We start from the raw sequence: 12,340 nt of genomic DNA, 5'->3' as shown, positions 1-12,340 counted from the left end.
GTTTTCAACGTCTTTTTTATTTATTTTTTTTTTTTTTTTCTTCCCCTATGTGTGAAATTTCAGCAGATTGTTATGCAAAACAGTTTTGTGTCTCAGTGTGACTGGGGAGACAGCTGTTCGGCCTAATGAGGAGTGCTAGCACTACAGTATTTCTGTTGATTGAGACCCACGGAGGGAGCAGGATATTCGAGGCCAGGCAGCGGTGTGTGGTGAGGAAGTGCCACGCTGTCAGCTGGAAGTACACGCTCGGCTGCTCCCTATGACAAGATAAATGAGTTTTGCTGGGGTTTGGCGGAGGCTGAAGCTTTTCTGGAGAATAGTTGTAGCACACCAAAGTCCCTGTGGGACCCATGGTTTGAAGTGTCATAAGACTGCTTCCTCTTTGCCAGTTTTTTTTTTTAATGTCCTACAATACCTGTCATCTTTTTGAGTTATTAAAAACCTAATGTCTTCTAGCATTTCATTAATATGGTGTCTGATGATCTGTTGTTGACACTTTTTTTTTATAGCCAAGGGGATGTTAACCTCAGTTTTATCTGGGTTAGAACAAACTGAAGACTAGTCTAAACAGAAAGTAAAACTAGCTACATGAAAATACATGAAAAAGTCTTTTAATTTTCGTGATATGGGTGGGGTTAGGGAGGCAATACTTTTGAAAGGTTATTTGTATATTGGTTGTTCTACCAACTTCTTTCTTCCCACACAGACTTTGCTTCCCTTTCTTCTCACCTTTCCCCTTTAGTTGGGCTGAAATCCTGTTTTAGTTTGTAAGTAGGAAGTGGCCTTTCTTCTTGTTGCTATTTTGTCTTAGTTAAACAGACCAAAAAATGAGATAAGATGTATCTGTCTCACCTTAAGAGGTGCCCCAGTTTGGAATAGCAGAGGAGACAAAGCATGATCTGTAGTGCATAAGAAAGCCTGTAAGCACAGCACTTGCTCATGTTTTCTTTAGTCTCAGTAGTGTTGTACATGTTCTTGAATTTATGTGTTTTTTTAAATATTAACTCAATGTGTTCTGCTTCAAAAACACAAAACCAAAAAAACCCACCTGGTCTTTTCTCAGATGACAATCAAGTGCTGGTACCCTCCCCAGAGCTGTCAAGTTTGTGAGAACGATACTGCTTTTGTCTTTTCTAGTCTTGGTATTAAGTTACTCAAAACTTCTAGTCTTGCAGTCTTAGTTTGAAAATGAGCTATCTTTGAGAATTGAATTGAGTGTATCTATAGGTTTCCCTGGAAGAGTAATGCTTCATTTTTTTAAAGCATAGTATCTAGGTCTGTTATGCAGTACATCCATATAGTTTGCTTTGAAACTGTGACCAAAATTCTTGATCATAAACAGTGGATTCAGTAAAAAGTGCTTTTGTATCTAGCCTTTGAATTCAAAGCTCCCTATGAAAAAGGCTGTTTTCGTAGTCAGGTGTGCTTGCAAGTAGTGCATATCCCAGCCTTCCGTGCCTTAGAGGGATGAACTGTTGGGAGGGTAGGCAGAGGACTAAGACCACTAAACACCTTTAAAGATGTCACTGAAAACAGACTGGCAGCCTTCGCTTTGCTTTTCTATCGCTTACCCAGTCACCAGAGAGAGCTACAGCAGAACTTAATTGCATTTTTATTTTACAAACTTCTTCTTAGTGTCCCCAATAATATCTGAATGAATAGTTAAACCGAAAGCAGTACAGAAAAGGATTTTATTTTCTTTTGAGAGTCTTTTTGTTTTTACAGGAGCAGTAAAGGTCAAGCTAACCTAGAGTTGGCATTCTGTTTGCATGGTGATAATTTTGAAATGTTTTCATTTGAAAAATGATAAATCTAAGAATAAGAGAGCTTTATGTGGTCAAAGAAACTTAACTATGTTTGACAGTGATAAGTGATAAAGGAGAACCAATATGAGATCAAAGAAGCTGGAAAGCTGTTTAAAGTGGTGAAAAAAAGCATCCAAAATTGGAGGGTTATTTTAAGACAGTTTCATAACATAGTCCAACTGCAGTTGGAATAAAATGTATGATGAGAAAACAGATCAGGTTTCTGTGTTGGCAGCAGAATACTAAAACACTGTATATTTACTCACCTGGGGCTTTTCTATGACTTGAATTCCTTATACTGTTGTGTGCAAGAAGGTCTCCCAATGTGTGTGCAAAGTATGGAGACTTAATAGTGAATTTTAAACTTATAAACATTGTTTCAAATGTATTACAGCAGTATAGAGTTCAGTGAAAGTCTGAAACATTTTACTGAGGTATTTTTCAGCTTGTATAAAGAACTAGTGAGGAGAGAAATGCAGACATTAGTAAGTTTAATGGAGGTCAGGCTCATGGAATACAAGTTCAGTGCTAAGAAGATACCAACCCTATTCTGCACTAACTTGACTACGTGAATGAGTTTTCTTCCCAAATGTGAAAGTGCCTGATGAAAGAGACTCATGAGTTGTGGCCTTCATGTATGTTTTAACTTTCTGACTTTTGGTTCATAAAGTCCAGAAGATTAGGTGAAGACTTCTTGGTTCTTCTTGTAATCATCTCCCTAGTAGCTTAGCTGATAATGCATTAGGAAACTTGGTATCATGAATAAAGTGGGCCTTCATCCTAATTAAAACTTAATTTGGTGTCAATTTAAATTAAGAGGCTTGCATAAACTGGTCCATTGTGACCTGGCTAGTGCTAATCTCAATCAGCAGCTTGGATAGGACATGAATTCAAATTTCTGCAGAACAACCAAAGTGACAGTAACAACTGACAACTTAAATTAAAATTACTAAATTCTAAGAAATTGATGTGCATGACCCAAGTTACAAGATAGGTCATTAAATCAAATCTGTAGAAGCAGAGTTGAGAAGCCTTCCCTAATGATTTTAGGGAGAGACAAAAATGCTTTGTTAGTACATTGTGTGGGCAGAAAATAACTGGTTTTGAGTTGGGAATTCACGCAATATTAAAATGAAAATAGTAGTACAAAAACTTTAATTGGTTAGTATGAAATAATAGGTAAAAGATTTAAAAAAAAAAATCAGCTCATCATCAGGAGAACTGTTCATTTGAGCTCAGTGGTATACTGTTCTTTGAAAGTATAAAATACAAAGAGAGTAAAATTCTAAAATAAAATTCTTTATATAATCTCTTCTGAAAGTAACATGTTGCACTTGCAGTTGGTAGGAATATTCTTGGGAGTCTTTCTCTGGCTGCCCTTGTGCATTTATAGACATCATGGGTGAAATTTGAAGACCTGTCTGGTTGTGTTTCTTACTACTACTACTTGCCATTTTTTATCTGACTGTCAGACTTTAGCTACTTGTAAACAGGAATAGAAATCACAATTAGAAATTATTAGACTGCTGTAGCTATTGCTAGTGGAGTTATACTGGAAGTTCTGTGTATGTATTACAGCATGTTTAGGTGTGTGTACAAAATAGCTTTAGCTACATCTCAGACAGGTATTTTGGATCTCCTCAGTGTCTGTGCTGTGAATGACAAATGCCTGTGAGGTAGTTCTAAAGAAGTCTTTGGATGGAAAATAAAAGAACTTGACTACTAGTCTCAAAACACTTGAGAGGAAGAATTGTACTGTATGCTACTAATTCAGTTTTGGTTGCCTGATAAGCCTACTGGATGTTAATACAGAACTTCAAAAGTGAATTAAGGTTTCAAGACTGGACATGTTTAGCTCATATTAGGATCAGTGGAATATGAGAGATGCCACCAAGAGTGACTCTTCACTGTTAGGCTTCTTTTCTTAGCTCTTGGGCCAGTCTTGTAAGAATATTTTTTAATTCTGAAATACCCACTTGGAGTTTTAGTATTTCAGGTTACTTTTGTTTAAAAAAAATGGCAAGTTACATTTTAAAGGAAGCACAGGAACAGAAAATAGAACTTGAAATCAGATGCTAGTTTAATAAAGAACGTTAGAGCTTGATGTCTTTCTTTTTGCTCCTGATTGTTTAGCACTGTGACATCTGCAGTTTTCACTGTGGGAGACAATGTTGTTTCTGGTAGTGATGACCGTACTGTAAAAGTTTGGGATTTGAAAAACATGAGGTCTCCTATTGCAACAATCCGTACAGATTCTGCAGTCAACAGGTAAGCAGATCTCTGAGTTACTATTTTTCTTAATTAATGTTTTCTTAATTAATTCTTAATTTCTCTCACACATAGGAATGGTTCAAAGCTGTGCCAGGGGAAGTTTAAACTGGACATTAGGAAGCATTTCTTTAACAAGAGGCTTGTCAAACACTGGAACAGGCTTCCTAGAGAGGTGGTTGATGCCCCAAGCCACTCAGTGTTTAAGAGATACTTGGACAATGCCCTTAATAACATGCTTTAACTTTTGGTCAGGCAGTTGTACTAGATGATCGTTGTAGGTCCCTTCCAACTGAAATGGTCTCTTCTATTAATTCACTGAATATATATTTAATTTTAGTCGCTAAAATTAAAGTTGAGATTTGTGAGATTCTGCAAAAGGTCTGAAGTGGTTTTATAAAATGCAGGTGTAGTCAACATTAATTTTCAGTAATTACATAGTATTGCTTTTCTGAGATTTTTTTTACACGGGGTGCAGATGTTAAGGCTGTTTGAGCATCTAGTACAATAGAAAACACCTTAATGGTTTAATGCTTTTTTAACTTGTGAATTCTAATCAGGAAAAATTCAGCTGTATCACTTCCCATGAGCTTAAACTTGTACTGTCAAGTTTTATTTGCCAGACTCACTGTTTTGTATGTAACCTACTTTTGTCTCTTCTGTGCAGGATTAACGTATGTGTTGGCCAAAGAATTATCGCCCTTCCACATGACAACCGACAGGTTAGATTATTTGACATGTCAGGAGTGCGATTAGCACGTCTCCCTCGCAGTAATAGACAGGTAACTGAATATTTATAGCCTTCGAATATGTCCGTTCTTGTTTCATAAAAGGTTAAAAGTAGGATTTCGTCTCCATAGCTTAAAAGCTGAGCAAATGCTGAAAGACACTTGTCTATACAAATATGCTGTTGTTAGTTATTGAAAATGACCAACATGCAAATAAGTAACATATTTTGAATTTTTTTAATTGGAATTGGAAATGATGTTTCAAGTGGATTTCATCATAATTTTTCTCCTTACTAAAGTGAAACTAATGTCTGCCTTCTCTATGAAATGGAAAAAGTGTGTAAGAGCATTTCAAATGTGTTTTAATGTCTTGATGTGAATCATGGCTCTCACTAGGAGGTTTAAATTTTTTTTTTTTTTTTCAATTACACAGTGTTATATAAAGAAACATAAAAGGAAAAAAGTGGGGGTCAGTTTTGTGAGCTCACCTTGCATGATTTGGTGGTAAATCTTATTTTTTCCTTCCTTGCTCATGAACGTGCATTCTTGATACTTGGTACCACGTACTAAACCATCCTTGCTGCAGCCATCAGATTTTGTGCATTTGTGGTGCTATTTGGCATGGCAAGCATCACTAATGGAGTAAATTATACTAAGTGAAATTAGTCAGATTATGCCACTTCAGTAGGCTTTTTTGGGTGGATTCAGCAGCTCTTGACAGAATTTAGGAAGGGGTTTTAAGACTTACTTAGTCTTTTTTAGTCTTTTTCTAGTTTAGTTTTTTTTTAGTCTATTGTTTAGTCCTGATTTTTCTTTTTTTTTTCTTTTTTTCTTTTTTTTTTCCTTAATATTTCCATTCAGGCTGACACTACTGAAATCATGGCAGATTTTTATTTGGAACTTAAATGTTGGTCAGAACCCTCCTTGGGGCATTTTTGTTACTATTGGACTTGAACAATAGATAAGGCATTGCTTTTCCTCAGTATGACATTCTTCCTGCTGTAGTATTATCCTTTCTGAATTATGAACATGATGGACACTTAATTTTGCAGGTTTAAAACAAAGTAGTTGCCAGCAAGTTCCATATTTTAAGATTGCTTTTATAAGTAAAAATGCTAAAATCAAAATTCAGTTTGCTTTTGTAAATAAAATGTAATTAGATAGCAAACATACCTTGGAAAACTCAAAAGTTTTGGTGCACATGTTTGTATGCTTCTGTCATTATGGATCTGGTGCTGGTATTAAGGAGTCTCATCGTTATAAAGATTTTTACCTTGCAGATGAAGATAACAATGACCTCTAGGTTTCTCAAGTACCGTTTCTGAAAACTAGTGTGAGCATTAGCAAGTTTGCATTTTGAGTTGCACTAACTTGTTGACGTAGAAGCTTTCAAAATACCTTGTAAGTAATACTGCTATCTCCCGTACCGTTGCAGGGCCACAGAAGAATGGTATGCTGCTCAGCATGGAGTGAGGACCATCCAATATGTAACCTCTTCACATGTGGATTTGATCGTCAGGCTATTGGTTGGAACATCAACATCCCTGCTTTGTTACAAGAAAAATGAAATGCTGGATAATTTTTGCATTTTACGTTGCCATGGACTTCTACACTTTCGCAGACTTTTCTGAACACTGGTCTGCTGTCGCTGTAAAAGCTCTTCCTTAAGTGGAGACTTTAGCAAATGTTGTTCTTGTTCCCACATTGTGCACAGTTTGCATGAATTGTACAGAAAATGTGATTTTTTTAAAATTAGTTTGTCTTGTGTATGAACTTTTATATTTTGGCATCCACTGGTCAATATGTTCACTGTTGCATAGAGCACATAAATGTTCATAAGTTATTTAGCATTTAATAGATACACAGTAGGGCATTACATTTGTGACATAAATGTGAAACGTAATTAACGTAGAGAGTGCATAGCAGTCTGTTACATTTTTCCATGACTCTACATATCTGCCTTGTGTTAAAAAGAATCTGCAGGGCTAAAACTTTGAAATGAAGTGTGAATTTCACTAGTTGTATGATTGTAAACATTTTCCTGTTTGCGTCTGATTTGGAATACTTTTTTTTAGTGCTGCAGTATAGTGCAACTTCAACTCCATTTTTATTCCAGTTACTGGAGAAATAGTAGATTTGAGAAGGAAAATGCAAGCAACTTGTAGTGAATATAGACTGCCAGGTTTATTTGGAATGCTTTTTTTGTACTTTTGCTTCTGAAAAAGAAAAATATTCATTCTGCCCTTCGTATATAAAGTGATTCTAAAATCTCATGGCATTTCATACTAGCAAAAATCCAGAACATTATGATTCTAATCACTGAAATCTAGTCAAGCAAATTTTGAAGCACTTTAGTTTATAGCTATTGTTATAAACCATTTATGAAAGTTTGACTTTACCAGTGAATGTCAGCTGACCTTTGTAAGAAGGATTGCTTCTTTTTGGTGATCTGCCCAGAAAGGAAATAGTTTTTTTGGGGTTTGGGTTTTTTTTTCAGTATACCTACAGTGAGCATACTTTTAATTGTGTTCACTTCCCATATTTTTACTTTGAGCCAGCAATACAAAGTAAATGAGTACTACCTCAGAAACGAATGTTGGTCAAGATGCATTGAATCTCTCTGTAGCCTAGAAAAAAGCACTTTTGGTCTCTGGCTGAAGTACTATCTCTGACATGAGAGGAAAGACAATCATGCTAAATGTGATCCTTGAGATAATTAACACTTAAAGCTAATGGAGCAATACGATAAGTAAACATCATCTGTCACCTTTCTGTTCTCAGCTGTGGCAAGGGCTGCTGCAGTCCCTATTCTGTTCCAAAAGGGGGTAATTAACATAGGTCTCCCTTCTTTCTCCCAAATGACCTTACTCTGGTTTTGCTCCTCACTACGCTTAGCCTTTTTTGCACTGGCAGTGGAGTGTTATACCACAGCTGCTGATTATATAAGTAAATATAGGTGGCAGCTGATGTCTTTGAAAGAACAAAAAGGCTGCTTCAGACAGACACTTCTTTTTAGCTAAAGGGAGATACTGCCCCTAACTGTCTGACATATCACAGTATAAGATGAAGGGTGAGGGTAAGCTGAGGGTGCGCTCTTACGATGGGAATCATGGAGTTTATGGTGAGTTGGCATAAGATAAGTATTAGGAACATTTTGTCTCATCATTATGATTTCATGAAACTATAGCTGTGCTCATGTCCTCTACAGCACTGTCTATAATGACATTAAAATGGATGTGTTAACTGGTTCTTCTCTTAACTAACATAAAATGCCATTGGAGTGCAATGGGGTGATGAATGCATCATTGAATAATTGTAGGGTAACTGGGGTCCTAGACATTGTTTTGGAGCATAACATTAAGGAAGCTCAAGGTATTTAATGGAGAATATATGTAGTATCTTTATAGTACAGGTCATCATAGTAGCTTGGTCCCTTGGTGTTTTTTTTCTGGTTTTTGGGTTTTTTTTGAGTTGGGTTGGTTTTTTTTTTTTTTTGATATGCAAGATATATACAGAATTGTACTGAAGTAATCTTAAAATACCAAAACTAGTGAGGTTGGAGAAAGCAGCTGCAGAGTTTTAAGTCTTCTGATAACAAGGGTTAAAGGATGGTGTCAAAGTTTATTTTAACTTTTGGGGGGCAGGAGGAGAGTGTTGACTCTTGGGTAAAGCCATTTGATGTTGGGTTGCAGGTTTTATTCTTTAAGAAAAAAGATTCACTTTTTGTTTTAGTTGGTAATAGAGAGAACTTTAAACAGGTTGATGCTGTTTAAAAAAGAGAAAAATGTCTCTCCAGCCAGTAGAAGCAGTTTTTCCAGCATGACCTGCATGTAGTATCTTGAGCAATGACTATCCTTTTATTACCTGAGGTGGAGGAGAGGGCAACTGGTTTTGGTCCTGCTAAATTGTCTGTTACAGCTTCTCTAATACATATGTAATACAGGACCACTAGACTCTATGCAGTTTAATCATCATTGCTGCAAACTTTTTATATCACCAGAGGGACCATCCTCTGGCACCAGGAATGGGATGATTACACGCTTTCACTTTGAAAAAAATCAACCAAACAAGGTGCTAGAGCCACGTTCTTATGAGCAGGCTAATACTTAAATCAGCTAAACACTTACCTATTGCTTAGCTTAATTTTATATACTGTACCGAAGGTTAAGCTGAGGCTGCCATTCCCCTTGAAGTGAATCACACATGAGCAATGGTAGTGAATAATAGTACATTGACTAAATATATGGAAAACATTTCATGGCTTTGAATGTTCTAAACAGTGTTTTTCAGCACTGAACAATGTCCAGCATTTCATAAAATGGAGGAGAGTTGCAGTTACAGTTTCAGTATTGTGCAGAATTTCATGGAAAACTCATCACTGGGCAAAATCAAGCTTTTATGTCTTTCAAGCAATGCACATCAGTTTTCACAAGGTTTGTGTATACCTTACAGTCAGAAAGATCTGGAATGAAACATCTTATTTGTTGCCTAAATCTGTGAAAACTACCTTTTTGGAAAAAGAATTTATAAGTTATGTGGAACCACTTTTTATTATTCTACTAATTTGTTTTTAGATGTAAAATGTTTTTCTTCATTATGATTCAAAATGCATTAAAACATTCAACAATTTTTTTTTTTTTTGCAAGTTGCTGTTCTTCTGTGTTGTGTTAAGTTTGCTATTAATCTTAGTATTTCATTTTGTTGGTAGTCAAAGGATCTTCCTATCCACTTTCCACTCTTTTCTACTCAAAGTTTGTTTCCAAGGCATTGGTGGGCACAGTTCTTCTGGAAGAAGGCCAGGTCTCTCCCTTACAGTAGGACCTCTGTAGCACAAATGGTCATGCTGCCGGTAAAGTCTATAGACTGAAAAGGTGTTCAGACCTACATTTATACTGTCTTCTCCAGTTCTGTATGGAAAAAAAATTGTAATTACATTTTGTTATGCAGATTATGCAAAAGTCTCCATGTGACTTTTCACAGTGCTCTATAAATCCATATTTTAAATGAAACCTAAACCAGTTTTTATACATTTAGAATACAGCAAAAGTATTGCAAAACTTCTCTCGGGGGGAACCCCACCATCAGTTTTTTCTGTAGGTTAAAATAAAGGTTGTTTGCTTGTTGCACCCATATTATTCAAAATGTCAAGCTTTGCAATGTTGAAATAAATCCCCAAAAGCTCGGTGTTGTAGTAAGCCATGACACTGGGTTTTGGATGCCTAGGCAGAGTGCTGCCTAGCCAGTACCTGAGTGCAGAACGTTGCTTTATGCATACTGTATTTTCCTTCAGTGTGCTTTAGGATCCCTTATTGCCTCATTCCAAATCCTCAAGAGCTTGTGCTCTGGAAAACTATTATTAATCAGTGTCTCCGGTGATATGGACCAGAAATAAAAGACCAAAGTTACAAGGTGGCAAAACTGATGCGAGGGCTTACTTGAGATAACATGCCAAATGCTGTTTATTAGTTGATTTTAATTGAGGGATTTAAATCAAGTCAGGGCTTATTGCAACTGATTTAAACTTGTGATGCTTGTAACCTGCTTAAATCTTTTAATGACCTAAGTTATATACCCTTTACAAAGGCCATTTCTGTTCATCTTTTGGGGGGGAGGGGATTTGAAGATGACTATGTGTTGAAGCCTGGATTTTTTAAAAATTTTTTTTTTTTTTGAACCTATGAGTAAATAAAGTGCACAAATAAGTGGTTTCAGTAGGATGTCTGTGTTCTAACCTGAAGATGAACTGCAGAAGAACCACTCTGTCATGCATCACAGTTTGCTCTTTAGACTGGCATAGAGATTTTATTTAATCCTCCACTGAGACCAAAGTATGTCACTGAAAAATTATTCAGCCTTGTGATATTTTAAAGTAGTGTTGTTACCTTTTCTAATTCCCACAGGTCATAGTTTTCGGAACATAAGTAATTTGCAGGAGCTTACAGAGGAAATCCCATTTAATTCAGACTGTAAATCCTGGTCAAAATGTACCAGTGACTGGGAGAGGCATCATACTGGAGAAGTCTGGGTTTTTGCAGATGCGCTGTGCATGCTGCTTGTCAGTGTCCTCCGAGTGAGAATATCCATTAGTACCAGGACATGCCATTTCTCCGTAGTGAAGAGGTGAGGCTGGTGAGCATTTGCGGCACCTAATCCAAGTGCCTGAATTAGCAGCTTAAGCACCTGGTATAGTTTTGGGGAGTTTCTGAAGGGTGGTTCAGTGTGCCATCTAGAAGTTAGAATTTAAATATTCAGACTTTCTGCTGGAAAATAGAAATGGTGCAAAGTGTCTGTGATGGCATGTGCAATAGAAGGGAGTCGAAAGTAGAAAAAAAAAGTTCTGGCTTGAACTATTTTGAAAATGGAAACTTTTTTGGTCTGGCTGGTGCCTGCTACACAGTAGAATGACAGCACTGCTAATTAATCGTGTTGCCTGATGCTACTTGAGGCCCTGTTTCCAGCTGCTGCTGACCGCACAGTTCCACCTGCTTCCGCCAAAACTTGCCATACTTTGTATTTGCTTTGAGTTTAATATTAATTTTGTGTGGCTCCCCTCTCCCACTTGTATTTGTCATCTTTCTCCTCTCCCCAGGGTAGAACAAATTTAGTTATGTGTTTATTTCAAAGCACAATGCCAATGAAAAGAAACCCTTGTGTGCAGCTCCATGAAATGAGACCATCTAGCAGTCCTGTGCTGGGAGCAGAGGCTTGATGTTTGGAGCTGACTTTGATGCCAGTGTGCTTTTTGTCATCTTCATGTTTGGTTTTTTTTGTTTGTTTGTTTGTTTTGGTTTGTTTTTAAATTGATCAGATGCAAATTTTTAATAATGAAATTTTCTGAAGGCTTTATGTATTAATGGTCTGGGGTTACTGGAGGCTGAATCAAGTCTGTGCACCTTAAGTGATGAGAAAAACTAGATTTGCAGTGATGCTGTAGGTGACTTAAGGCATCAGAAAGGAGCAGACAATAATTTCAAATGCTGTAGAAGAGTTACAGAGAAAGGGTCCAAACCAAGGACTGGGAGTCTGTGGCATATGCAGGAATGGTGAGCCAGCATTTGAGAAGGAAATAAGATCATATGAGAACCCTAAAGAAGCAAATTTGTGATGAAAGTGTTTGGACTGCAGATGAGGAACACAAAGGAAGAATAATGAAAGGGAATGAAAAACAGGAATAAAAATTGGACAGGTGAGGGAGCCAGGTAGAATGAGACAGCAGAGTGATTAGGAGGAGGTACGTGTCCAAAAGATGAAATTTATTGGTCAGTTGGGGATAAACTGTGCTGGGAAGCCGAAGTCTAGTGGATGCCCCTGACCTGATGAGAAGGGAAAGGGCAGAGACAGCCTGCAGAGGGAGGAGCAGCAGGGACTGAGCTCGCTGGGAAATGCCAATACTGGGATGTCCTTATGTCCAAAGCCTGGTATGGAAACAGCTGGCAGTTAAAGCGAGCATTTTTTAAAAGAATAGGCTTGTTGGTTTCAATGTCCTTGGTTTGGGAAAAAACTTGCTTACTTATATAGACCCAATTTTAATTGTGTATA

General features: G+C 37.0%; 1 protein-coding gene across 2 annotated transcripts in view; it reads left to right on the top strand.

Moving 5' to 3' along the window:
- WDR37 (WD repeat domain 37) overlaps positions 1–10,512 on the top strand; it is a 49,738-nt gene extending 39,226 nt beyond the window's left edge. For both annotated transcript variants that reach the window (XM_030009173.2, XM_030009174.1), the window contains 3 exons: positions 3,939–4,073; positions 4,741–4,855; positions 6,237–10,512. In XM_030009173.2, the coding sequence (XP_029865033.1) occupies positions 3,939–4,073; positions 4,741–4,855; positions 6,237–6,368 (382 nt within the window). In that variant the 3' untranslated portion in view covers positions 6,369–10,512. The remainder of the gene's footprint in view (positions 1–3,938; positions 4,074–4,740; positions 4,856–6,236) is intronic.
- Positions 10,513–12,340: the final 1,828 nt, after the last annotated feature.

This window comes from Aquila chrysaetos, chromosome 3 (assembly GCF_900496995.4).
Source record: "Aquila chrysaetos chrysaetos chromosome 3, bAquChr1.4, whole genome shotgun sequence".
In the NCBI taxonomy this organism is placed as follows: Eukaryota; Metazoa; Chordata; class Aves; order Accipitriformes; family Accipitridae; genus Aquila; species Aquila chrysaetos.
The sequence above is the reverse complement of the archived record's forward strand: the minus strand, read 5'-3'. Positions and strand labels throughout refer to the sequence as shown.